At 37.5% G+C, this 24,236-nt stretch overlaps 2 protein-coding genes across 7 annotated transcripts; both read left to right on the forward strand.

The window, feature by feature from the left end:
• Window positions 1-11,493: 11,493 nt before the first annotated feature.
• Window positions 11,494-15,880, forward strand: LOC110758420 (obscurin-like protein). 3 transcript variants are annotated; one of them, XM_021960281.2, is made up of 6 exons: window positions 11,494-13,666; window positions 13,808-13,958; window positions 14,067-14,214; window positions 14,305-14,550; window positions 14,832-15,117; window positions 15,534-15,880. In XM_021960281.2, exons 1-5 carry the CDS (start codon window positions 12,004-12,006, stop codon window positions 15,108-15,110), a joined length of 2,487 nt encoding a protein of 828 aa, XP_021815973.1. In that variant the 5' UTR covers window positions 11,494-12,003; the 3' UTR covers window positions 15,111-15,117; window positions 15,534-15,880. The 3 variants fall into 3 exon arrangements, with proteins under 3 accessions (XP_021815973.1, XP_021815971.1, XP_088103370.1); XM_021960279.2 differs by having other exon boundaries at window positions 11,495-13,666; window positions 15,516-15,880; XM_088247244.1 differs by lacking the exon at window positions 15,534-15,880 and having other exon boundaries at window positions 11,495-13,666; window positions 14,832-15,374.
• A 1,617-nt stretch (window positions 15,881-17,497) lies between these two features.
• LOC110758465 (uncharacterized) lies at window positions 17,498-23,003 on the forward strand. 4 transcript variants are annotated; one of them, XR_015833058.1, is made up of 9 exons: window positions 17,498-17,658; window positions 18,460-18,552; window positions 18,753-18,820; window positions 19,840-19,912; window positions 20,610-20,722; window positions 20,828-20,929; window positions 21,549-21,648; window positions 21,799-22,069; window positions 22,688-22,904. XR_015833058.1 is itself a non-coding variant. In XM_021960334.2 (8 exons), the coding sequence occupies exons 2-8, from the start codon at window positions 18,469-18,471 to the stop codon at window positions 22,862-22,864; spliced, it is 717 nt and encodes a 238-aa protein (XP_021816026.1). In that variant the 5' UTR covers window positions 17,499-17,694; window positions 18,460-18,468; the 3' UTR covers window positions 22,865-23,003. The 4 variants fall into 4 exon arrangements, 3 of the variants coding, with proteins under 3 accessions (XP_021816026.1, XP_021816028.1, XP_021816029.1); XM_021960334.2 differs by lacking the exon at window positions 21,799-22,069 and having other exon boundaries at window positions 17,499-17,694; window positions 22,688-23,003; XM_021960336.2 differs by lacking the exon at window positions 21,799-22,069 and having other exon boundaries at window positions 17,500-17,658; window positions 22,688-23,003.
• Window positions 23,004-24,236: the final 1,233 nt, after the last annotated feature.

Here is a 24,236-nt window from a genome sequence, read left to right on the forward strand (position 1 = left end):
AGGAAAACAAGCACTAGTGACTACGGCTGGGCATTTAAACTGAAAAAATCAAAAGACGGGCTAATTAGATTGATTAGTTTGGTTTTGTGTGATTTATTATACATTTTTTATTGATATAAAATTGGCAAAAAATTGAACCGAACTAGAAATAGATCGGTTTGAATTTGGTTGTAAAAGCCTTGAACATGCAGTCACTGAACCGAACACCTTTTGAATTTGTGTTTATAATTTTCGGAGTGACATTTACCAACCCAATGAGGTTTACTCCAATGAAAAAGGGTCACGACTTGCAGACCAGTGGTCTTAGGTTCTTAAATGTTGACATGTGCCACCTTCAACAACTTGCATTGCATTGATGAGTGAGTCAACTTTGACTAGTCAAGTGGTCAAATTTTGAATAATTGAGCACCAAAATTTTAGGGCTAATGACAAAAGACCCTCTGAAAATTTGGGGTCATTCTCAATATGGGCCCCGAGATTTCAATTTTATCAATTTACACCCCAATATTTTCAAACCTGTCCAATTTAATCATTTCGTAAGTTGATTGTGAGGTCAATCGTTAACTACTAACGTGACCCCTGTGGGATCCACCCCTCAACTAATTGACTAGTCCCCTTACAACATCTAAAGGGTTTTTTTTGGGTTGAAAATAGGAAAAAAAAATTCCTTTATAAACCTACACCAACAAACCCTTAAATACTTTAAAAAATTAGAAATCAATTAAACAACATGATAAAAAAAAACATAAAATAGAAAGAAAAAAGAAAAGAAAAAGAAAACCCAAAACCTAGCCCCCACTCTCCACAACCGCCGCACCAACACTTACCTGCCTCCATACCCACCTACCTTTGCCCCAAGCCACCACCCATCCTTACCCACAACCCACAACTGTACCAGCAACCTACACATGTGCCTACAACCCAACCTAGATTTAGTGACTACAACTGGGAATTTAGACTAAAAGACAGGCTAATTAGACTGATTAGTCTGGTTTTGTGTAGTTTTATTATACATTTTTTTATTTATATAAAATTGGCAAAAAATTGGACTGGACTAGAAATAGATCGGTTTGAATTTGGTTGTAAAAGCCTTGAACATGCAGTCACTGAACCGAACACCTTTTGAATTTGTGTTTATAATTTTCGGAGTGAAATTTACCAATCCAACGAGGTTTACCCCAATAGGAAAGAGCCATGACTTGCAAACCAGCGGTCTCAAGTTCTTAAATGTTGACATGTGCCATCTTCAACAACTTGCATTGCATTAATGAGTGAATCAATTTTGACTAGTCAAGTGGTCAAACTTTGAATAATTAACCACCAAAATTTTAGCACTAATGACAAAAGGCACCCTGAAGGTTTAGGATCATTCTCAATATGGGCCCCGAGATTTCAATTTTATCAATTTACATCCCAATATTTTCAAACCTGTCCAATTTAATCATTATGTTAAGCTGACTGTGAAGTCAACCGTTAACTGCTAACGTGACCACTGTGGGATCCACCCCTCAACTAACTGACTAGTCCCCTTACAACGACTCAAGGGTATTTTCGGGTGGAAAATAGGAAAAAAAAATCCTTTATAAACCTACACCAACACATCCTTAGATACTTAAAAAAAAAATTAGAAATCAATTAAACAACATGATAAAAAAAAACATAAAATAGAAAGAAAAAAGAAAAGAAAAAGAAAACCCTAAACCTAGCCCCCACTCTCCTCAACCACTGCACCAATACCTATCTGCCTCCATACCCACCTACCCCAACCCCAAGCCACCACCCATCCTTACCCACAACCTACACTTGTACAAGCAACCCACACATGTACCCGCAACCTAACCTAGATCTTCTCCACGGCACCACCACCACTACTTCGAGCCTAGCCTAGCTCACTATATCTATGTAGAAAACTCGCCCAGACCTTTCCCGTGCCACCACGACCAGATCCGAAGCCCTATTACTACTACTACTACTACTACTACTACTACTACTACGAGAGAGAGAGAGAGAGAGAGAGAGAGAGAGAGAGAGAGAGAGAGAGAGAGAGAGAGCTGTTCAGTTCATTTTTATACATGATTTATCATGTTATTGACCCATTATTTTGAGTTAGTTCTTGACATTTTATAGCTTTTTACTTCCTTTTTGTGTTTTCATAGGTTTTACCTTGGTTAGAATGAAAATGAGCTAAAAGTGCATTATTGGTTATAAATTCTGATTTTGTTCATTTTCGTAGGTCAACTTCTTGGCCTTGGATCAGCATGCTCCAGTACTCGGATGAGGTGAAGATCTTCATAAAACTTGTTCCAATGGATGTTAACTACAACATATCCAAATTTTAGCTCAATTGGACAAGTATAGCCCATCCAACCGATCTTACATGTTACAACAGCTCTGGAAATTTGTCTTGGGCCAGTTTTACCTCCATAATGTTATGTTGATTCTTCTTGTTGCCAAGAGTCTAGACCTTCCCCGCGCCACCACGACCAGATCCGAAGTCCTACTATGTGAGCCACTACGCGCGCGTGAGAGAGAGAGAGAGAGAGAGAGAGTGTGTGTGTGTGTGTGTGTGTGTGTGTGCGGGGGGGGGGGGGGGGGGGGGGGGGGGAGAGGGGTATGGGATCTTCGGGGTTGGGTAGCAGGTACAGGTGTGTGTTATGGCTAGGGATGGGTGGCTTGCGAGGTTGGTGGGGTGGGGCTGGGTCGAAGATGGTTTGTTGGGGTTGGGTCAGCGACAAAAGGTAGTTCGGGAAGAGAGAGAATGATTGTGGGGTTAAAGGAAAATTGATAAAGGATTTTTTTTTTCCCTGTTTCCAACCCGAAAATACCCTTGAGATGTTCTATGTTCTGAAGGGATTGGTCAGTTAGTTGATGGGTGGGTCCCACAGTGGTCACGTCAGTAGTTAACGGTTGACCTCACAGTCAACTTAATGGAATGATTAAATTGGACAGGTTTGAAAATATTGGGGGTGTAAATTGAAACCCCGGGGCTCATATTGAGAATGACCATAAACCTTCAGTGAGTCTTTTGTCGTTAGCCCAAAATTTTAATATCTACAAACTCATTATCAACAAGCAAAATCATAATATCTATACAAATTATCATTAAACAATAAGTAAATGGAGCTACAAAGTATCAAACAATTCCAAAACTTTATTCAATCTTAAGCAACCAAATCAACGAAAAACTTCACAAAAGGGGGTACCTGTTAAGTTAGGTTCATGTTTCCATTGCCCACTTTGTTGTACTTTGTCACAAGTGACATTGTGCAACCTGTCTAGATAGGGAAGGGAAAGTTTGTTGAAGAAAGTGAGTGAACTCACCACATTAAGAGATGCGAGTGCTTTGATCATTTGCACCACAATTACAGGGGAAGACCAGACATGTGGGGCAAAAGCACTCGCACCACATAAGATGTGAGCTCACTCACTTCCTTCAAAAAACCTCCTGTCCTTGTTTTGAAGTTGGCTTCTTTGCATTATCATTCAATATCTATACAAGGTTCACCTTCTCCAAGTTATGGCTAACTACACCCACAACATGGATTTATATAAAAAGGGAGAAGTACCATTTTGATTAACAAAATTGGTAAAAAATCTAGAGTTGAATATTTGGGGATTACGGCACCTATTATTTAGTAAGACAATTAATTTTGTTCCTCGCTAAGGCGCACAGTCCATTATTATTAAATGCTAGGTGTTGAATAATATATGTATTATTTGGAAATTAGTTGTATTTTAAAGATTTAACTATAGATATTTTAACCGCAATGATTCCTGAATTCATATTGAAGTTTCATTTTGGCCCTCCAACTCTCGCATGTGTTCCAATTCAGTAATTTTGTAACTTTTCCATTGGTTTTGAGTAAGGACTAAAATATCGATAATATCGATGAAATATCGAGGATATTATCGTTTTTAGGATATTTTGGAACATATCCATACACATATCGTATAAGTATCGATAATATCGGAAAATATCGACGTCGATAATTTCTCTCACACTTCAACAACATTTGGCCAAAATATCGCTATAATATCGATGGTATCGATGGTATCAATGGTATCGGAAATATCGATAATATCGATAATATCAACAACATTTGGCCAAAATATCGCTATAATATCGATGATATCGATATCGATAATATTGATAATATCGATAATATCGAGATGATGAAGACAATGAAAAATTTGAAGAGTTATTTACACAAACATCCCCTGAGGTTTCTTGTGTTTTACAAAACCCCCTAAAGTCTCAAAAATTATACAAACACCCCAGAGGTTTCAGTTTGTTTTCACAAAACCCCTTTTCGTTGATTGTTTATCCAAAGATTGATGATTTCATTGAAAAAAAACTTATGCAAATGACAAAATTAACCTCAATGAAGTATATGCAATCTAATCTCAAAGGCCAACTTTGTCATTTGGAGAATGTTTTTGTATAAAATCATCAATCTTTGGATGAAAAATCAATAAAAAAGAGTTTTGTGAAAACAATTTTAAACCTCAGGAGTGTTCTTGTTATTTCTAAAACCTCAAGGAGTTTTGTGAAAAAGTCGAAAACCTCAGGGGGTGTTAGTGTAAATAACTCAATTTTGAACCTTATAAGAACTCTATGTGGTACTAAGGGCCAGTTTGGCATTGCTGTGCTGTGAAAATAATCACTGTCAGATTTGCTGTGAGAGAAATCAGCTGTGAGAGAAAGGAGTTTAGCGTTTGGTAAACTTTTTGTTAAAAGTGCTGTTAGTACAATAATCAGTTTATGAGTGTTTGGTAAATTTTGTGTAGAAGTGCTGTGAGCTACGTCTAATGACTAAAAAGGGCATACGTTGAAATTTCTTTTCTATTCAAGTGTTTGGTAAAAAGAAAAACATTTTCACTTTCACTTATATAATTCTTGTGTTTAATATGTTTTCTAACCTTCACACCTAAAAAATATTTTAATCATAAAATAAATAAAGTATTATGTTAAAATTGTTAAATCATTGCAATATTTAGGTGCTTTCAATAACAAATAGTACATAAAATATAACCATGAACGAAAGGGGATTTCGAGCTAAAAGAGAAGACAATGAAATGCTCAACTTCCTTCCAATAGTAAAGTCACATTCTCTATTGCCTTCAATACATTTTTTTCTATTTGCTAATGAGTCATGAATTGTTTACCACCACTGCTTTCTCATTCAAAATAAAATAGTACAACAATCATAAACTATCAAACATATAAGACATCGTCTCCCTTCTCTGCTCATTAAAATGTGATCTGGAGGCACAAGCTTCCCCTTCATAACAATGTGAAAGTCCCAATGCATTAAAAGATTGAACTCCTTGTCGTCGGCCACCACCACTACATAGTCATATCCAAGAGAATTCGCACGAGCTTGAAACTCATCAATCTTGTCCCAGGCAACTTGGATTCCAACCAACACATTTGCCCCAGTTTCACCCTACTGCATAGGAAAACCAAGTATACCATCAAATTTTGTTAATTAAAATTCAACCAAACAAAAAGATGCTGAATTACTACCTATCCACGGTTGTAAGTAGCAGAATTACCAAGTAGCGCAAGTGATCTTTAACCAAGTCACTTTTTGTGAGATTGAAAGTCTTGAGTCGAGAAGACTCCAGGCGCTCTTGCATTTCTTCAAGTTCAGAAGCTGTGTGCACACCAACACTGCACATTATATAAAAGGATAAAGAAATATCTAAAGAAAGTTCTATGTGTTACTAATCCCAAGTAAAAAGCTTTTGTTTATGGGAAACAAAACAGCCATAAAGTAAACCCATCTTAACCACACAAAAGAAATTGGTAGCAAATTTGGGAAAAATAAGTCAAATAATATGGGTAGAATATTTTCAGATGTATTTCATTCTCCGAAAGGAGGTATTTATAATACAGGTTACAAACCCTAGTAGGGTTTAATTAGGAAATAAGTGGAATCCTAATTACGTAATATCTACACAAAAGGAAAAATAAATAAAACCCAAATAGAATAGGATATGCTCTACTCGCCAACACTCCCCCTCAAGTTGGAGCAAAGACGTCACGCATGCCCAACTTGTCAAGCGAGTTGAGAAAGATACTCGTAGAAACAGCTTTCGTAAGAACATCAGCTAACTGATACTCTGAACGGATGAAGGGGAAGGACACAATCTCCGCATCCAACTTTTCCTTAATGAAATTTCGATCAACCTCCACATGCTTTGTACGGTCATGTTGTACAGGATTATGAGCAATTGCAATCGCAGCCGTATTGTCACAATATAACTCCATGGGTTTATTAGGCCCAAAACCAAGGTCTTTCAACAATCTTCTCAACCATAGTAACTCAGATACACCATGGGTCATTCCCCGATACTCGGCCTCAGCACTAGATCTAGACACCACCTTTTGTTTCTTGCTCCTCCACGTAACAAGATTGCCACCCACAAACATAAAATACCCAGATGTCGAACGCCTATCTGTGGCTGAACCTGCCCAATCAGCATCTGTATACCCTTCTACATTTGTATGGCCATACTTGGAGAAAATTAACCCCTTGCCAGGAGTTACTTTCAGATACCTTAAAATACGAGTCACAGCCCCCATATGATCTACACTAGGAGAGTGCATAAACTGACTCACTATATTTACAGCATACGCAATATCTGGACGAGTATGAGCCAAATAAATCAACTTCCCCACAAGTTGTTGATAACGTTCTTTATCAGTTGGAACTTGATCAGGATACAACCCCAACTTGTGATTCTGTTCACTAGGAGTATCAATGGGTTTACAATCCAACATTCCAGTTTCTGCAAGCAAATCCAAAACATACTTTCTTTGGGACAAAAAAATGCCATGCTTAGATCTGGCAACTTCAATCCCAAGAAAGTATTTCAAGTCACCTAATGATTTCATCTCAAATTCAGACGCAAGATATTTATGAAGACTCTGTATTTCCACCTGATCATCTCCAGTTACAAGCATATCATCAACATAAATTATTAAAGCTGTCAATTTACCTCTGCGACGTTTCAGAAACAAAGTATGATCCGAGTTACTTTGTACATACCCAGACTTCCTCATAGCTGCAGCAAACCTCCCGAACCAAGCTCTTGGAGACTGCTTTAGTCCATATAATGATTTCCGTAACTTACACACCATACCCTCCTTAGAGGTTACAAGGATACCCGGTGGAGGATCCATGTATATTTCTTCTTTGAGGTCACCATGGAGGAATGCATTCTTGACATCAAATTGTAATAGCGGCCAATCATGATTAGCAGCTAAGGACAAGAGTACGCGTACAGTGTTGAGCTTGGCTACTGGAGCGAAAGTCTCCGTGTAATCCACTCCATAAGTCTGAGTATACCCTTTTGCTACCAATCTTGCCTTGTAACGGTCAATAGAACCATCAGCCTTATGCTTCAAAGTAAACACCCATCTGCACCCAACTGCCTTTTTCCCTTTTGGCAAAGGAACTAACTCCCAAGTGGCATTCTTGTTCAAGGCTTCCATCTCAATATGCATTGCATCTACCCAGTTTTGATCAGATAGAGCATCCTGCAACTTAGTTGGCACACATACACTAGATAATTGACACAAATATGATGCATATGACTTAGATAAACGATGAGTTGACATATAATGGTTAATGGGATATTTGGACTTGGCATGTATATCAGGAGAATATTGTATTTTAGATTTCCCACGGGTAGTGCGTGGGGGCAATGAATAAGTAGGCACATCACTAGAAAGTACCTCATTATCATGAGTTGATTGGGGCAGTGGCAGGGCAGAGGGGGGTCTTATATCAATTTCATCTGTACAAGAGTCGCTAGTATCACTGTTATGTCCTTCTGAGAGAGGCTCGAAAAATTCCAAAATATCACCTAGCGACCGGTCGTGACATTCCTGGCGACCGGTCGCTTCACTCGTATCGTTATTGTCGTCGCTCGTCGAGGCAGGCGACCGGTCGTTTCCTATGTGCGACCGGTCGTTTTCAGGCAGATTCGTTAGCGACCGGTCGTTCACTTCTATGCGACCGGTTGTATCTAGGCAGATTCGTTCACGACCGGTCGCTTCCTCCATGCGACCGGTCGCTTCCTGTTCTTCAAAAAATCCTTCTTCATGTTCTTCAGAAATTCCTTCTTCAGGTCCAACATCTTCCATATTTTTCACTTCGAAACTCTTCAATTCACTCCCCCTCTCCCCCTGAATTGGAGAGGAGGGAGATACATAATAAGGCACTTCTTCATGGAAAGTCACATCCAAAGTAACATGCACCTTCTGGGTAGGTGGATGATAACACTTATAACCCTTCTGAGTAGAAGAATAACCAATAAAGACACATCGCAGAGCACAAGGATCAAGTTTACTCCGTTGATGAGAGTAGACATGAACATAAGCAACACACCCAAAAACTTTAGGGGGCAACTTGGAAATGGAGACAGGGGAAACATGGTCACCAAACACATCATGCGGAGTCTTGAAATCAAGAACCCGGCTAGGAGTACGATTAATCAAATAGGCAGCAGACAGAACAGCATGCCCCCAAAGGTGATGGGGAACAGACATATCCAACATGAGTGAGCGGGCAACTTCAAGCAAGTGTCGGTTCTTTCTTTCAGACACACCATTTTGTTGAGGAGTAAAAGGGGTTGTCGTTTGGTGAATAATCCCTTGAGTACGGAAGAAAGATGCTAAAGTATTATTCACATATTCACCTTCGTTGTCTGTCCGAAATACTTTGACCCGAGCATGAAACTGAGTAGACACCATAGTACAAAACTCTGGAAGGATGGAAACAACATCATGTTTATTTTTCAGCAAGAAAACCCAAGTAAGTCGGGTACAATCATCAATAAATGTGACGAACCAACGAAATCCGTTCGAAGTAACGCGAGCCGGACCCCACACATCAGAATGCACTAAATCAAAAGGCTTTACAGCTTTACTGTCACTTAAAGGAAATACAGTGCGATGGCTCTTGGCCAAAATATATGTCTCACACTTAAAACTGGACTCATCACAGGAGCGGAATAAAGATGGAAACAGACGCTTAAGGTAGCCAAATGACGGGTGTCCCAAGCGACGATGCCATAACCAAATTTGTTGTTTGTCTTTGACACTGCAACTTTGAACAGTATTAACGACACGATCACGAACTGGTGCAGAAGGCAACGTCAAATAATATAACCCCCCCTATCCGTTTACCATGCCCAATCATCTCGTGAGTTTTAAGATCCTGAAAAGAGCAATGGGTAGGATAGAAAGTAGCAGAAGCATTAAGTGTATCAAGTAAGCGACCAACAGATAACAAGTTACAATGGATATTGGGAGCTAATAACGCATGAGACAAGGACAGAGTTGGGGTGAGAGAAATGGTGCCCTCGCCAATAATTGGAGAGGGCAAGCCATTAGCACTAGTTATGTATGGGTTACGGGTGTTACTAGACAACTCATCAAAAAATTTAGCATCATAAGTCATATGATCAGAAGCACCAGTGTCAATTATCCAAGTATTAGAGCCAGTACCTGGAATAGAGTCAGAAACACGCAAATTCGCAGAAGCAGCAGCAACACTAACAATGGAATTATCACCCATGATTGTAGCAGAAACCCAACAAATCACGCAGAGTATACAACAGAACACAGCACAGAGGCGCAGGCACAAGAACCCTAAAGAAATTAGGGCACACAGTAGAACACGGGTGGGCACAACACACACAGGTCACCAGAAAGTCGGCTCTGATACCAAGTCAAATAATATGGGTAGAATATTTTCATATGTTTTTCATTCTCCGAAAGGAGGTATTTATAATACAGGTTACAAACCCTAGTAGGGTTTAATTAGGAAATAAGTGGAATCCTAATTACGTAATATCTACACAAAAGGAAAAATAAATAAAACCCAAATAGAATAGGATATGATCTACTCGCCAACAAAATAATGTTAGTAAAACCTAAAAGATGACTAGTGCTTATCTGTACAATACTACAGCCGGTTTATCATAATTATATCTGTATTTAAATTCATTGATATTCAACCAAAGTGATTCAGTACACACCATGAAGAACACTATAGTTGGAAAGGAAAAAAGAAAAAAACAGTTGACCAAGGCACCATTAGCATACCTCCCAGGCTCCTCTGGCAAAATAGTTGCAAGTATAGCCTCTTGTTGCAGACCAACATTAGCAAGTTCAGTCACCACTCTCAGTTTATCAAGTCCATATTTGCCCCACTGTTTATTGCAACAAACAGAATCAGGTTCCCATAAACTGTCTTCTAATTCTATCACCTTCATATTTCCAGAACTTCGGACATATTACTTCTTTTAGATCTTATATTTCTGGAAGAATATCGTCCAATTTGCATATATAAAGAACCATGGCACATCCCAAAACTTAAAAAATATCAAATCCCCTGGCCCCAAATCGAGCTTTATCTCACCATATTCCTAACCTCACCCACATACTTTTCGAATATGCTTGTATTTCTTTTTTCGTACACATCACTAAGAACACAACCATCATACTGTCGAAAACCAACAACAACAAAAATTGATAGAACCCTAAAAATTAAAGAGAAAGAGGGAAGAATGAAATTGAAGAGAAATAAACACAATATGCCTCTTACTTGAGTCTTATGGCTTCTTAGGAGTGCACTTCAATTGATCCAACAAGAAAAAAAATGGAGGAAGAATGGAAGAGAAGGAGAAGAGTGCTCTGTGGCGTGGGAAGGAGAAGATGCACAAAGAGGAGAGCGTGAAATCATATTGGGGTATTTTCGGGATTTTGTAATTTTCATTAAAACCAGCGCCTCCTCAAATATGATTACCACATAATTAGAAATTGAATTAGCTGCTTTCCTTTATTGCTTTCTCTCACAGCAATTTTTAATAATAAGTTATTTTCTTATAGTTTACCAAACGGGTTGGGTTTCCCAAAATTTTTTAAAAATCACTTATCACCCCAAATAAGCAATGCCAAACGGACACTAAGTCATTTATATATGTTACCATGCAATGTATAAAGTGTAAAATATTGTAGTAAATCATTATAAATAAATGATTATGGTGTGTTTAATCTTCTTTCATTAATTACTACATATTTTCTACACTCACAGTGTTTGTCAACTCCCTATATAATCAACTTAAATCAGTGAAACCCATTATGCAATGCATTTACTTCCAATTTTTTGTGATAAAGTAATAAATAATTGACTAAATAAACATCCTCCAAAGTTTCAAGAAATTTTTTCAAGTTTTTTTTAACAATTTCCGTATTTTTTATTCAATTTCTATCAATATCAATAATATCCGGATATTTTCATCGAAATTTCCATATTTGTAGACTATCAATATTTTAGACGTATGCACTCCACGAGTTTTTCTTCTCTACTATATTTCTTTCAAATATATTGTACATTCTGACAAAAAAAAGAAAAAAAAAAGAAAAGAAAATGATTGGAGATGGGCTGACTAACATTTGTTTTGGGCGCCTTTATTCGGATGGCTTCTCGTAAGGGAGCGTCTGATCTGAATGTAGAATTCGATCAAAATGAAAACAGAAAAGACACAATTTGCCTCTCTAACGGCCCAAGACTATAAAGATTAGAAACGCTCTCTTCTCATCTCTCTCTCTCTCTCTCTCTGTGTTTGAGTTTTGATAGTGAGCAAAACTGGAGCTTTGGAGGTTGTGGGTTGCTTCTGGCGGGGAAGTTAAGGTTCAAGTCAACAACTCTTGTTGAAGGTACGGCTCATTTGGACTAGTGGGCTTCCACTGTTTTGATCAGAAACTAATCAACTGGGTATATGAATTTCAATAGTTTATGCTAATTGAGCTCTTGTTCATGGAGGTTTCTGGTTCAATATGTTCATGATTGTATGCTTGTAACCTAATTTTCTATTTGAATGGCACCCCAACGACAGGGGAGTAATGCTAAATATGGCCAAAATTGATTCTTGAACTGACAAAAACATGTTGGCAAATTAGTGTTACAATTAGAAGTTGGTAAAATGGCAAAAGCAGCTCCTACCCTTTTTCTTGAAGATTGGCTGAGGAGTGTCAGTGGCTTGAGCAATAGCTTCAGCTCCAGAAACTATTCAGCTTCATCTGCAAGAGCCATAATTCAAGCGTGGGCTGAGCTTAGAGACTGCCTCCAACACAAATCATTCCAATCCCATCATCTTCAATCTCTAAAGACCCTTGTCAACTCTCAGACTTCTCTTCATGTTGCTGAGCCTCAAGCAAAGCTTCTACTTTCCATTCTGTCCTCTCCAGACCTTTCTCTTCCTCATGAATCCTATACTCTCTTTCTCAGGCTTCTCTATATATGGGTCAGGAAATCAGCCAGACCTTCTTCGGTTCTCATTGATTCAGCTGTAAAGGCTCTCTCTAATGTATTCTCTACAACCCAATATAACCCACGGAAGAGTCCTCACCTCTTTTCTGAAGGTGTTCTCCTATTGGGTTCTTTATCTTTTGCGCCTTCCGCGTCTGAAAGCTCGAAAACAGTCTTCTTAGGGTTGCTCTGTTGGCTGTTGGCAGAGGAGTACCAAGTACTTGGGTCATTTAGTGAACTAATTCCTGATGTGCTTGCTGGAATTGGGTATGCTCTGTGTTCTTCAGTGAATGTTCATTTTGTTACAATTTTGGATTTCATGTTGAGTATTTGGGGTAAGGAAAGTGGGCCACAGGGTAGTGTTTCTCACGGGCTCATGATTCTGCATTTGATGGAGTGGGTAATGTCTGGTTTGAGCAGTTTTCGTTCTTTAGAGAAAATTATTACTTTTTGCCAGGATGTTTTAGAGACCACAAAAGCAAATTATGTTCCATTTGCGGTTGTCATGGCTGCAGCTGGAGTACTGAGGGCCTTAAATAGATCTATAGTGAGTGGTCTTGGTCTGGACACTATTTCTAGACTGAGAAGATCTGCAGAAGACCGGATAGAATCTGTAGCAAGAGATTTAATTTCAAGAACAAGAGGATTTACCAGTTCAGATAATGATCACACAGATAGTCTTTTGCTACAGTGTATTTCAGTAGCATTGGCTCGAAGTGGTGTGGTCTCTGCTCGTTCCCCTTTGTTTATATGCCTTGCTTCTGCATTGTTGACCGAAATATTTCCTTTGAGACGTTTGTACATGAAGGTACTGAAATCAATGCATGGCAGTTCAGCTGTACTGAGGATTAATGAGGTCAAAGAACACCTGGAAAGTCTTACTTTTAAGGAAGCAGGGGCCATAACTGGTGTTTTCTGCAATCTGTATGTTTCAGTAGATGAACAGAGCAAACATATGATGGAGAATCTTGTGTGGGATCACTGTCAACATATATACATGGAGCACCGACAGGTTGCTTTGGTTCTTCGTGGTAAAGAGGATGAAGTACTTGGGGATCTGGAGAAAATTGCTGAGTCTGCTTTTCTTATGGTTGTTCTTTTTGCACTGGCAGTCACAAAGCACAAGTTGAATTCAAAATTTAACCAGGAAACTCAAATGGATACATCAGTACGAATACTTATTTCATTTTCTTGTCTTGAGTATTTCCGGCGCATTCGATTGCCAGAATACATGGATACGATTCGAGGTATTGTTGTAAGTGTTCAGGAAAGTGATTCTGCTTGTGTGTCTTTAGTAAGATCCATGCCCACTTATGTTGACTTGACGAATGGCCCAGGTATGGTTTAGTTTCTAGTTTAGCTCTAAAGTTCATGTTAACATTTGACTTTTCAGCAGTGAGGTCCTTAAATTTAGTTTTGTCTTCCTCTCATTTTTTTAATGATATTTTCATTTGATGAGTTGTAATGTGGTCTACCAGACTTTTCTTTCCTGCGGAAAATGGAATATTTATGGTCCAAGGATGAGGTTCAAACTGCTCGCATTTTGTTTTACCTACGAGTCATTCCAACTTGCATTGCACGCTTGCCTAGCCCTGTATTTGGGAAGGTTGTTGCTCCAACTATGTTCTTGTATCCTATACTGAACAACTTGATCTTTTGGGAACTTTTTTTTTTTTTTTTTTTTTTTTCATATAGAACATGGTGAGCAATTTGATTCCTTATTACAAATTTAATCAGATATATGGGACATCCTAACAGAAAAGTAGCTCGAGCCTCACATTCTATGTTTTCCGCATTCATATCTTCCGGGAAGGATTCTGATCAGGATGAAAGAGAGTCATTAAAGGAGCAGCTTGTTTTCTACTACATACAGAGATCACTAGTGGTATCTAAAGCAGATGATGACTATAATGGTTCTTGAGGTTCATCAATTAAAGGTACCAAATGCTAAATCTTTTCCTTGACATGACTGCAGGAATATCCTGAGATTACTCCGTTTGAGGGACTGGCTTCTGGAGTTGCAGCCTTGGTTCGACATCTTCCTGCTGGAAGCCCAGCCATATTTTATTGTGTCCATTGTCTTGTGGAGAAAGCTAATAGGCTCTGCATTGAATACTTAGCTCACCAGGATGATATGTGGAAGAACTGGCAAGGAGAGTCGGAGCCTGGCAAGAAAATCCTAGACTTACTTTTACGGCTGATTTCCCTGGTTGATATACAGGTGAACTCATATTTTGTCTCTTTTACTTACATAAGTTTGGTTTCCCTCTGAAAAGTTTACTGCTGTTTTCCTCTTCATTTTTGTTCTGCATCTGAATATCTGGCTTCAATACCCTAGTTTGTTTGCATAACACTTGGTATAGAAGTAATGACTTTGCAATTTACCATGAGCGTTGCATATATTGGCAGTGTTGATGGAATAAAGTTGTCTCAAAAGGTGTTATGAGTCTCTCTCAACTTTGATTTTTAAACTTTACTGAACATTAGCATTTACGTGTTCAGGTACTGCCAGACTTGATGAAGTTGTTGGCACAGCTAATCGCCCAACTACCAAAAGATGGCCAGAATATGATTCTAAATGAGTTATATTCACAGGTTGCAGAATCTGATGATGTTACGCGCAAACCCACTTTAGTTTCTTGGCTGCAATCATTGTCTTACCTTTGTTTTCAAGAAACAAGTGGGAGTGCAGCCTCCAGAAAAGTGGGAAGTGAAGCAAACAGCACTTCTGTGAGGACTCCAGACCCATTAAAGGATACTAGCCTAAATGCTCGACTATGAGATCGAGGTGCAGTAATCAAGATTACTCACTGTCCTTTTGAATGTTTCTTTGATTGTTCTCAATATTGCAATAATTGAGAGAGTACCACTTAGTAGTGTTATATTTCTATACTTCCTGTTCAACTCAAAGATTCGGTTGTGAAACACATACAACTTTCAATTATAGTTCTTTAATTCTCTCATAATGTTGGAATTTGTGGGATGTTTCATGAAAAGAGAAGGTCTCACTTTTTATATAAGAGACATTTCAGTCTTAGTTTTAAATCACAGCAGCTTGATCTCTCTTGCATTTAATTTTGGATCCTTCTACTGGAACTTCAGTTTGGTCTTGTAAGATTAGGCATCCATCATGAATTTCGTTCTTTCAATGAGTGCTGCTAACATATACTTGGTTGACTGTTTTAGAAGTTTTGGCTCGTGCAGTTGCTACTTTGGTACCTTCAAGAGCTCAAATTATCATCTGGCTTTCTTCACACTATTCATTCTTGTACAAGGACTGAATGGCCAATTGATTTCATACAAGGAGTTAGATGGCAAAGAGTCAATTGTTGAATTATGTTGGGTGGTATAATGGCATTGGAGATCATTTGAAAACTGGTTGTAGGATATTTGATTCAGGACACTTGGGGTCCAGACTATCATGACAACCTCTAATGTCAGAATTGATGTCCACATATGGGAGGTGAACTGTAAGATATTTTCTAAACAAGATTTGTGTTCCTTTTTTTTTTTTTTTCTTTTTTCAAATTTCATGGCAAAAGTTGGTAAAATGGAGAAATTATGGAAGAGTGGCATCCAAAGATCGGAGGTAGGGTAACCTAAACCTTCTCACTGTCTCATGATTGATTAGACTACTACTCAAGGTAAGAGCTATCGTGGTAATTTACCATGACAAAATGGCGACTTGCATTAATGCTAACCTTATTTCCTTAGAGCTAACCACATGCCCCTTTTTATGGACTGTGACTCTGAGTGACTGGAAAACTATAGATGTTTTCTTCGACATGCCTTTGAACCTGTTACTTGAGCAATAGAGTTTCCAGATTGGATATGATTGCAAACCTTCCATTTTGGATAAGACTCAATTCCAGTGACTTGCAAAAGTTTGGAACTTAGAGAAGGCCATTCAGAAGGTTTATATTTGGTTACCTCTAAGCTCTGCTATTGATGCCCTTCTCCTTCCTTGCTATCCGAATTCCTCATATAATTTGCTGCTTGTTCACTGTTTGTTATCTCCAATCCTGCTATACTTGCTTGCATCCATCTGCAGAGTGGGGCAAATACTTATTGGTTTGAAGAACAGCCATATCTAAACAAGTGAAATCAGCTTTCAGCCTGACAACACAGCCTGCTTCTCTTGAAGAAGCAGAATTTTCTTGGCAGGATCATCTAAATTCACTTTCCTTCATACTGCCTCCAATTATGTTTAAGTTCCTACTTTACATCAGTAACTAACAATACTCATGAGATAGACCTATAAAGAGAAGCAAGAATGTTGGAAATTCAAGCGATCGGATCAATCTGGAACTGGTTGTACTAGAAATTAAACAACCTATGCTGGTGACTCAAAATTTGCACATCAGACTCAAAATTTTGCACAAATTGCTCAGAAATTCACAGAGCCAGCTCCGGTATGCAGCTGCTATTAGTACTGAGAAACTGGCGAAAGAACATAAGAACATTCACCAAACCTCATTAAAATTACACATATCATGAGGGACAATGAGATCACATGAACCAATATTCTTCAACCTAAAACAACTCCAACACAAGAACTACCTCTGAACCTTCACCTGCTAAGAAACGGAAGCAAACAACAATGACAAAGGTTATAGAGTCATCATGCATGTCTTTTTGATGTCTTATGACTAAAACAAATGAATATAAACATTTCAAACATCATATCTTCAAATAGTCACTTTTGACATCATATCTTCAAATAGTCACCTTTGACCTTTGATTTCTCTCACTATAGTTCATCATTCCTCAAATTTTTTATATGATTTGAAGGCTATTTACACACTTTAAAACTCCTGTAATCTTCGTTCCTGTAATTTCAATTTTGCCAATTTTCTTAGTGTAGTATCATAATTATAGTAATTCAAGGACAAATCACATTTTCTTTCAATTTTTTTCACAGCCTAACTATGTGCCCCTCACGGGAGGGGTATTTTTGTCCTTTCATGCCCTTTAACCTCAAAGGCCAAAAGTAACTTTTGATCCTTGTAATTTATAAATTTTTTCACTTTTGTCTATGTGGTTTTTAATTTTGTCATTGTAGTTTTATAATTCTAGTAATTCAAGGACATGTCACAATTTTCGTCAATTTCTTTCACGATGTGTCTGTGAAATGCTACAATTATGAAACTAAAATGGCAAAATTGACAAAATTAAAATTACACGGAGAAAAGTAAGAAAACAAACTGCCTCCTCCTTCGTTTTCGAACACTATCAAAAGCTTTCATGATCAATTATGTTCTGCTTTTTTTCCGGAGGCTACGTTTGAGATATATAGCTCCTGCGAGTGTCGCTCGATTTTTGTTGCGCTGTAAGTTGAAAGCCTGTTTCTATACTTGATGGACAGGTATTAGAATTTTCTTTTGAATAGGTTTTTTCTTTCCAAATCACTTCATTATTTTCCCAATTTGTAGAATTTAGAAAAAGAGTGAAACAGAAGAGCTGGTAACCCAATATTGCTTGCATTGAACTGGTACCCAGTTGGACGCCTTTCGATCTAATTCTGTTTTACTTTAGAGTTTTCATCGAATTTCCATCTTTGATTTCCAAATATCTTGGGGTTAATTCCCCACAAAAATGTATGATTTACATATTTGGTCGGCCTTGTAAGAGTTAGATCAGCAGTTTGATGGTTTAAACTTGAATTGAATTTGGGTTTCTGCAAGGTAATTGAATTTGGGTCTCATTCGGTTTGTGGGGTTAGCTTGAATGCAAAGGAAGCAATTGGTTTTTTTTGTTTTTTTTCCTTAGAATCTTTACTTGGTGCACATTTTGCTTGGTGAGAAGTACCTGGGAAATGTGTGTTCACGTTTTGGTTATGAGGGTGCTCAAGTTGAGAGGCTTAAAGAAATTCTCAAATTCTGTTCTATATGTGTTCCCAGTATGATAATGAAAACAACTATTTTTTTTTGGGTTGTATTTTCCCTTACAAAATTAATGAGTTCTAATATTTTGCCACTTTCATGGGGCTTCTTATATACTTCTTGGTCATCAAAAGAACATGATATTTAAAAAGATTTTTGTTTTTTCTATTGGAAACAAAAGCTTAAGAGTTTTGGGTATTGGTTGATTATTGAACCTTAAGTTGTTTTATGTTTGTTCGGTGGTGTAGGATTTTGGGATGATAATCAGTAAAACAGAGGTGAACTTGAGGAGGCTGCTTGCAGCTGCTCCTCAGCAACAAAACCAGGCAAAACTTGTGCATGTATGATCCTTGTCCTCTCACCTCTGATATGGATGTTGTTAATAAAATTACAGGTCACATGCTTTTATTCATTTTCAGACAATTGATTTGTCCCAAAAAATTTCTGGTTTTTCGTCTCTATACAAAGTCTAGTTTTTGTTGTTGTTGTGTTTCTGGGATGTATACCCGTTATGGATGACATAAGTGCTGCAACTTTGCAGTATATTGCTACTTTACGAGAACAGGTAGAACAACTAGCTGAAGAGAGAACTCCAGAAGGCTTACCAAGGTTGGTATGTGTTCTATTTTTCCCCCCTGGTTTACTTTAACTTTTATTTATTCAACACGTACCAATATGCTTCCTTTGTTCTACTTTACAAATCAATCCAATGGTTTTGGTAGGCATGATGGAAATATATAACATTCCAAACACTTTTTAGAGTGAATATTCTTTTATACTCATATTAAGTTTTAGAGACATTTTCTCATATCATTTGTGTATTTTCATTGTTTTAGGGATTTTGGGTGGAAAGAGTTTGTACAAATGAATGTTGTATTGTCATAAGTTATTCTCTCTCTTTAGCCATGTGTGATGTTTTGAGTTATGAACTGTATGTTCTTTTATTTGTAATGCAGAACAAACAATTTCCTGCCTTTTATTTTTTATTTTGAAACAATTTAAAATCTATAAGATGAATTTTGCTTATCAACTCATACATTGGATGTATGATTTTTCATTGGGAAGTGGCAGATGTATATGGATTATTGCTGCCTCTGGTTTTGTCTTTCATTTTTTCTAATTCTTTCTAGAAGTCTCAATGCTCCATGCTTATTCTATTTAATGAAAAGCTCGTGTACCATTTTTTCTATTGAAACACAACTTCAAAGTCGGCAAAAACAACCTGCTAGGAGCAACTACAAACATAAGTCTTTGGGGCTGCATAAGTGTATCTGTGAGAGTGAATAACCAGTGTGTTTTGTGGTGTACTCATGTAGTACGTGATCTCAAGGAGCAAGTGACACTGGGCACAGTTTTTTGGGATGAGGTGTTATTGTCATAGGTGTGAACAGTTTTTCTTTGTGCGGGCATTACCACAATAAATTCTGAAGTATCTGTATCACTAATGTTTTGCTAAATGTAGAGCGTGATTTTTTATACTTTATATTTTTAAAGGTGGGCCCTAATGGTGGCTATGTCTTAATATATTCATCTTTTCTATTTGTATGTATTTTCTGATACTCTGCCCTTAGAGCTTGTAAGTTTCTTAATTTACTAATTGAAATTGTTATTTATGCTTCTATATACAGAGTTTCAAAGGCTGTCTTGAGTGATTATTCAGAGAAGATTGAAGCCATTGCTTCCAAATTAGGTGCTCCACCGGTGAGTACATATGATCTAGAAATCATATTGTCGCTTTTTGATGAATTGCTGATTTTTTGTACTTTAAACCAGTTAAATCGGAAAATGTTCTTTAGATTGAGGGCTTTCTGAGTAACTTTAGTGTTATGTACAATTTAAAATCGATTTACTAATAATGGGTTTAGTATGAAGATCTGGAAATTATATATATGACAAGGTATGAGCAAGAAAAATATTGTTAGGCTGATACAAATTGGGGAGGAGACTGTTGGCACAACACCTAAAATATTACAGTAATTTTTTTTTTCTGTGATGGATGGTTGGACATTTTTAGTTTTTATGCAGGGAACAATTTCTATAAATTGTTTTAAGTTTTAGGGCCCAACCTATTTCATGCTCAATAAAATACTGAAAATTTCTCCTCTAGTGCATCAGTACATGTAATTTGTTGTGTCAGTTTATGTCATCATCTCGAGAGAAAACCTTTAATATATGGATAATGTCTCTTGCTAGATTTCTAACATGTTATATGGCAGATTTTGAATCTGGCTCTGGCACCATATACGAAAGCAGGAATCCACCTGATCAAGGGTCCAGATTAACAGTCTGGCAAAAGAATATTTCCGTATAACATATGTATATGTTTGCAATATATGGAGTTCATTGTTCCTAACTGTGTTTCTTTTTTTTTTTTTTTTTTTTTTTGGCAAACTCCCAGCCTGATATTCAAGCACCCCAGGAGTCTCTTGCAAGAATTTCTGTCAAAGCAAACTCTTCTGATACAGCAGACAATCAGTTTCCCCTTTCTCCAGGCCTGAGAAGGAGATTCGTGTAAGTGAACAATAGTTAGGATCATTATGATTTTGTTTAGCTGCTTGATAGTGTTCTTTCGTATGATCACATGTTTTATTTTAACTGGTGTTGTTTGTTAAATAGGCCTACCTCAAACGAAGATGGAACTCGTGAGACTCTTAATGTTGATTCTTCAGCGCCTGTCAAACTGGATGCTGCAGCCCAAGCACACATTGAAAAGCATAGGTATTTTTTTTCTACTTATTTTTGTATTTTCATACTTCTCGATTTCTCCTATTAAACTGGAGTAACTAGACTGTGGATGAAATTGAAAACAGGAGTGCTAGAATGTTGGTCCATAAACTGACACAGTGATGTAATTACATATGAAGCTACTTTTTCCTTATAAACCGAAAAAAGAAGTTTGTTCTTGTTTAAGAATAAATCAAACGTGATTCTTGTACAAATGGAGATGACACTGATACCCCATTGGGAACATCTGATAAAACTGGAACAACAGAGTCAGGTGAATACTTTGGGATTAGTTACTTCTATTTTTATAATTTCTTTCTTTACATTTGTATACCTTGGCCTACAAACCCCAGCTTGGCCATTATTAAGAGTGCTTATTAAGGAACTAGGTCCATGTCCAATGCATGTTTTTCAAGTCCATCCGCATCGGAGTTGATCTCTATGTATGTCTAATACAACACTGCCAACAGAGGGTGGCTTGAATCAACATGACCTTGAACCAGATAACTCACCAGAGCAGAGTCTATCTTTTCTGTTAAAATTTCAGATGTTAATTTTATATGCTTTCCACATTCTGTTTAGGATTCTTATAAATTTTCTTCTCTTGTGACAGAAAGCTTCAAGAGGATTTGACTGACGAAATGGTGGGATTGGCAAGGCAACTTAAAGAAAGTAGTCTCATGATGAGTCACTCCCTGAAAGACACTGAAAAGGTAAGATACTGTAGTTTATCTAATGCAAGATCTTGTAACCTCGGCACTATTTGTATTTAGGCTGTGGTTTGATTTGTGTTTAGGGGTGACATTGACCAGGGTGAAGTCTTTATGAAGGGAAGCTAAGGTGAAAAAATATTTTGATTTTAGGTGCGAAAATCAGGAGAAATGCTTGAAAAGAGAAATGTTAAACAAAGAAACCAAGGTTGGGACTGCAAAGAGTACTGTAGTTTATCTAATGCAAGATCTTGTAACCTCGGCACTATTTGTATTTAGGCTGTGGTTTGATTTGTGTTTAGGGGTGACATTGACCAGGGTGAAGTCTTTATGAAGGGAAGCTAAGGTGAAAAAATATTTTGATTTTAGGTGCGAAAATCAGGAGAAATGCTTGAAAAGAGAAATGTTAAACAAAGAAACCAAGGTTGGGACTGCAAAGAGTCCTAGGCTAAAACCAATAGATTTGAAGAGTTGTTTAGGTGGTAATAGGAGAGTTGATTTAACTTTTTGTTTAGAAAGAGTTTAAAGTAAAGGGGTTTGGGGAGGTCTGCAAGATGGTATCTGGTCTGGTTTCCATGTTCAGAGAATTAATAGAAAGGAAGAAGTCAGAAGAATAAGATGATTGGCTTAGCAATCAGACCTAGGAAAAGAAGGATATGCTACAGAGTATCTTTCATACAATCTCTGAAAAAGTTAGAACACATTACGTTTTCTTATATAAGATATTGATCTATGCTATTCATGATGGTAATAAAACATAAGATATCTTACATGAAGCATAAAAAATTGAAGCTACATAAAACATACGCTAGGACTCAAATCAACCTAGATTGACTGTGCAGTGCCCCAAGAGAAAACCTTTATCGTCAGACGTATCACAATTAAGGAAAAGGGTTCCAAGCAATAATGCAACATCTTGTGTTACTTCAAAAATTGATTGTCGTGATAAATGCCTATTCTCGGGTGTGTCTTAGATGTCAATTCATAGCTGATGGAATAACATATCTTTTGATCTCATAACTTAGTTATGGCTTGTGTGCAGATACTTGATTCTACAGAGAAGGCTGTTGAAAGTAGCTTGGCAAGCACTGGCCATGCCACTAAACGGGCGACGGATGTATACTCAAAGACATCCAAAACTACGTGTTTCACATGGCTTGTAATGTTTGTAATGACATGTGTATTCGTCATGGTTGTACTTTTAATTCGTGTCACTTGAGTGTATGTTGAGTTAGGAAAGTTCATCTTTCCTCCCGTAATTGCTATGTATAATTTGCAATGCCGAACAGTTACATAGTTTACAACTTATCATGGGCATATTTTCACAGAACTGGTTAAGAAAACATTCCCTTTCCTCATTCCCGTGATGTAGAAGAAATCCATGGATCCATTCATGAAGTTCGTGACCACAAAGACAAAGGTTCCCAACTCAGACGGACCACAAATTTCTTGGGAAGTTGGTGGCAGTGACGCCGGCTTGAGTGGATCCTAAGCCCCATTCGATTGGTTTAGCTTTTACCAAACAAATTGTCAGTCCCCGGTGCCAACATCTGGTTATGCATAAGACTAGAAGGCCATTCTAACCAGTGCAGTTTAGCTTTAGATTAGGACAACAATGCAACGGATAAGGAAGAAAATTATTACTAGCACGCTTAAGTCTCTTATCTTAACAGAGTCCAACTACAAAGCCCTCTTTGTGATGAAAGGTTTTGGCTTTGTTAATCTCAACTATATGTTTACAACCTTTTCGTCCAAAATATATATAGAGGTACTACCTTTCAATAACGTAAGATGTTAGTCTACATTATTTCACCAGTGATTTCATGCCAGTTATTGGGGATAAGTCACTTTAAAAAAGTTATAAAAAAAAAAAAACTTTATATATATGTTTACAACCTTTTTTTTTTTTTTTTTTGTTTGAATCACGAGGTGGTCCTGAATGGGCCCCAACTATGGGTGACACCTTTAAGTCTTAACCACAACCCAGACTAATCCCCACTCACATCGGGTCGGCCCGTAAGGGGTAAAGTGCTGGCTAAAGTGGTGACTCCATACGAGAGTAGGGATCGAACCTCTGACCTCTCTTAAGGAATGAGAGTGCCGAACCACTCACAACAACCACCTTGGTTATGTTTACAACCTTTCAATAATGTAAAATGTGAGTCAAGCTACGTATTTGAGCTTTTTTTAATATTAAATATGTTGTATTTAACCATTATATCTAACTACAACCTTTTTGATAATGTGAGACGTCGTTGAAAAAGAATTTTTCGCTTCATTACGTGCAATCCAGTTCTTTATTGATTGTATTAATGGTAGAAAAATATAACTTCCGATATATTTACTAATTATTTTGTTATATAGCTTTTTTGTATACATTTGTATTATAATTATGAGAGAGAGAGAGAGAGAGAGAGAGAGAGAGAGAGAGAGAGAGAGAGAGAGAGAGAGAGAGAGAGAGAGAGAGAGAGAGAGAGAGAGAGAGAGAGAGAGAGAGAGAGAGAGAGAGAGAGAGAGAGAGAGGAATAATTATTAGTTTAGAAAAAAATATATATGCTAGTTGATGTGTGTCACTCTTAAATCAAAGCTTA

Source organism: Prunus avium, chromosome 1 (assembly GCF_965620075.1).
Source record: "Prunus avium chromosome 1, drPruAviu1.hap1.1, whole genome shotgun sequence".
NCBI lineage: Eukaryota > Viridiplantae > Streptophyta > Magnoliopsida > Rosales > Rosaceae > Prunus > Prunus avium.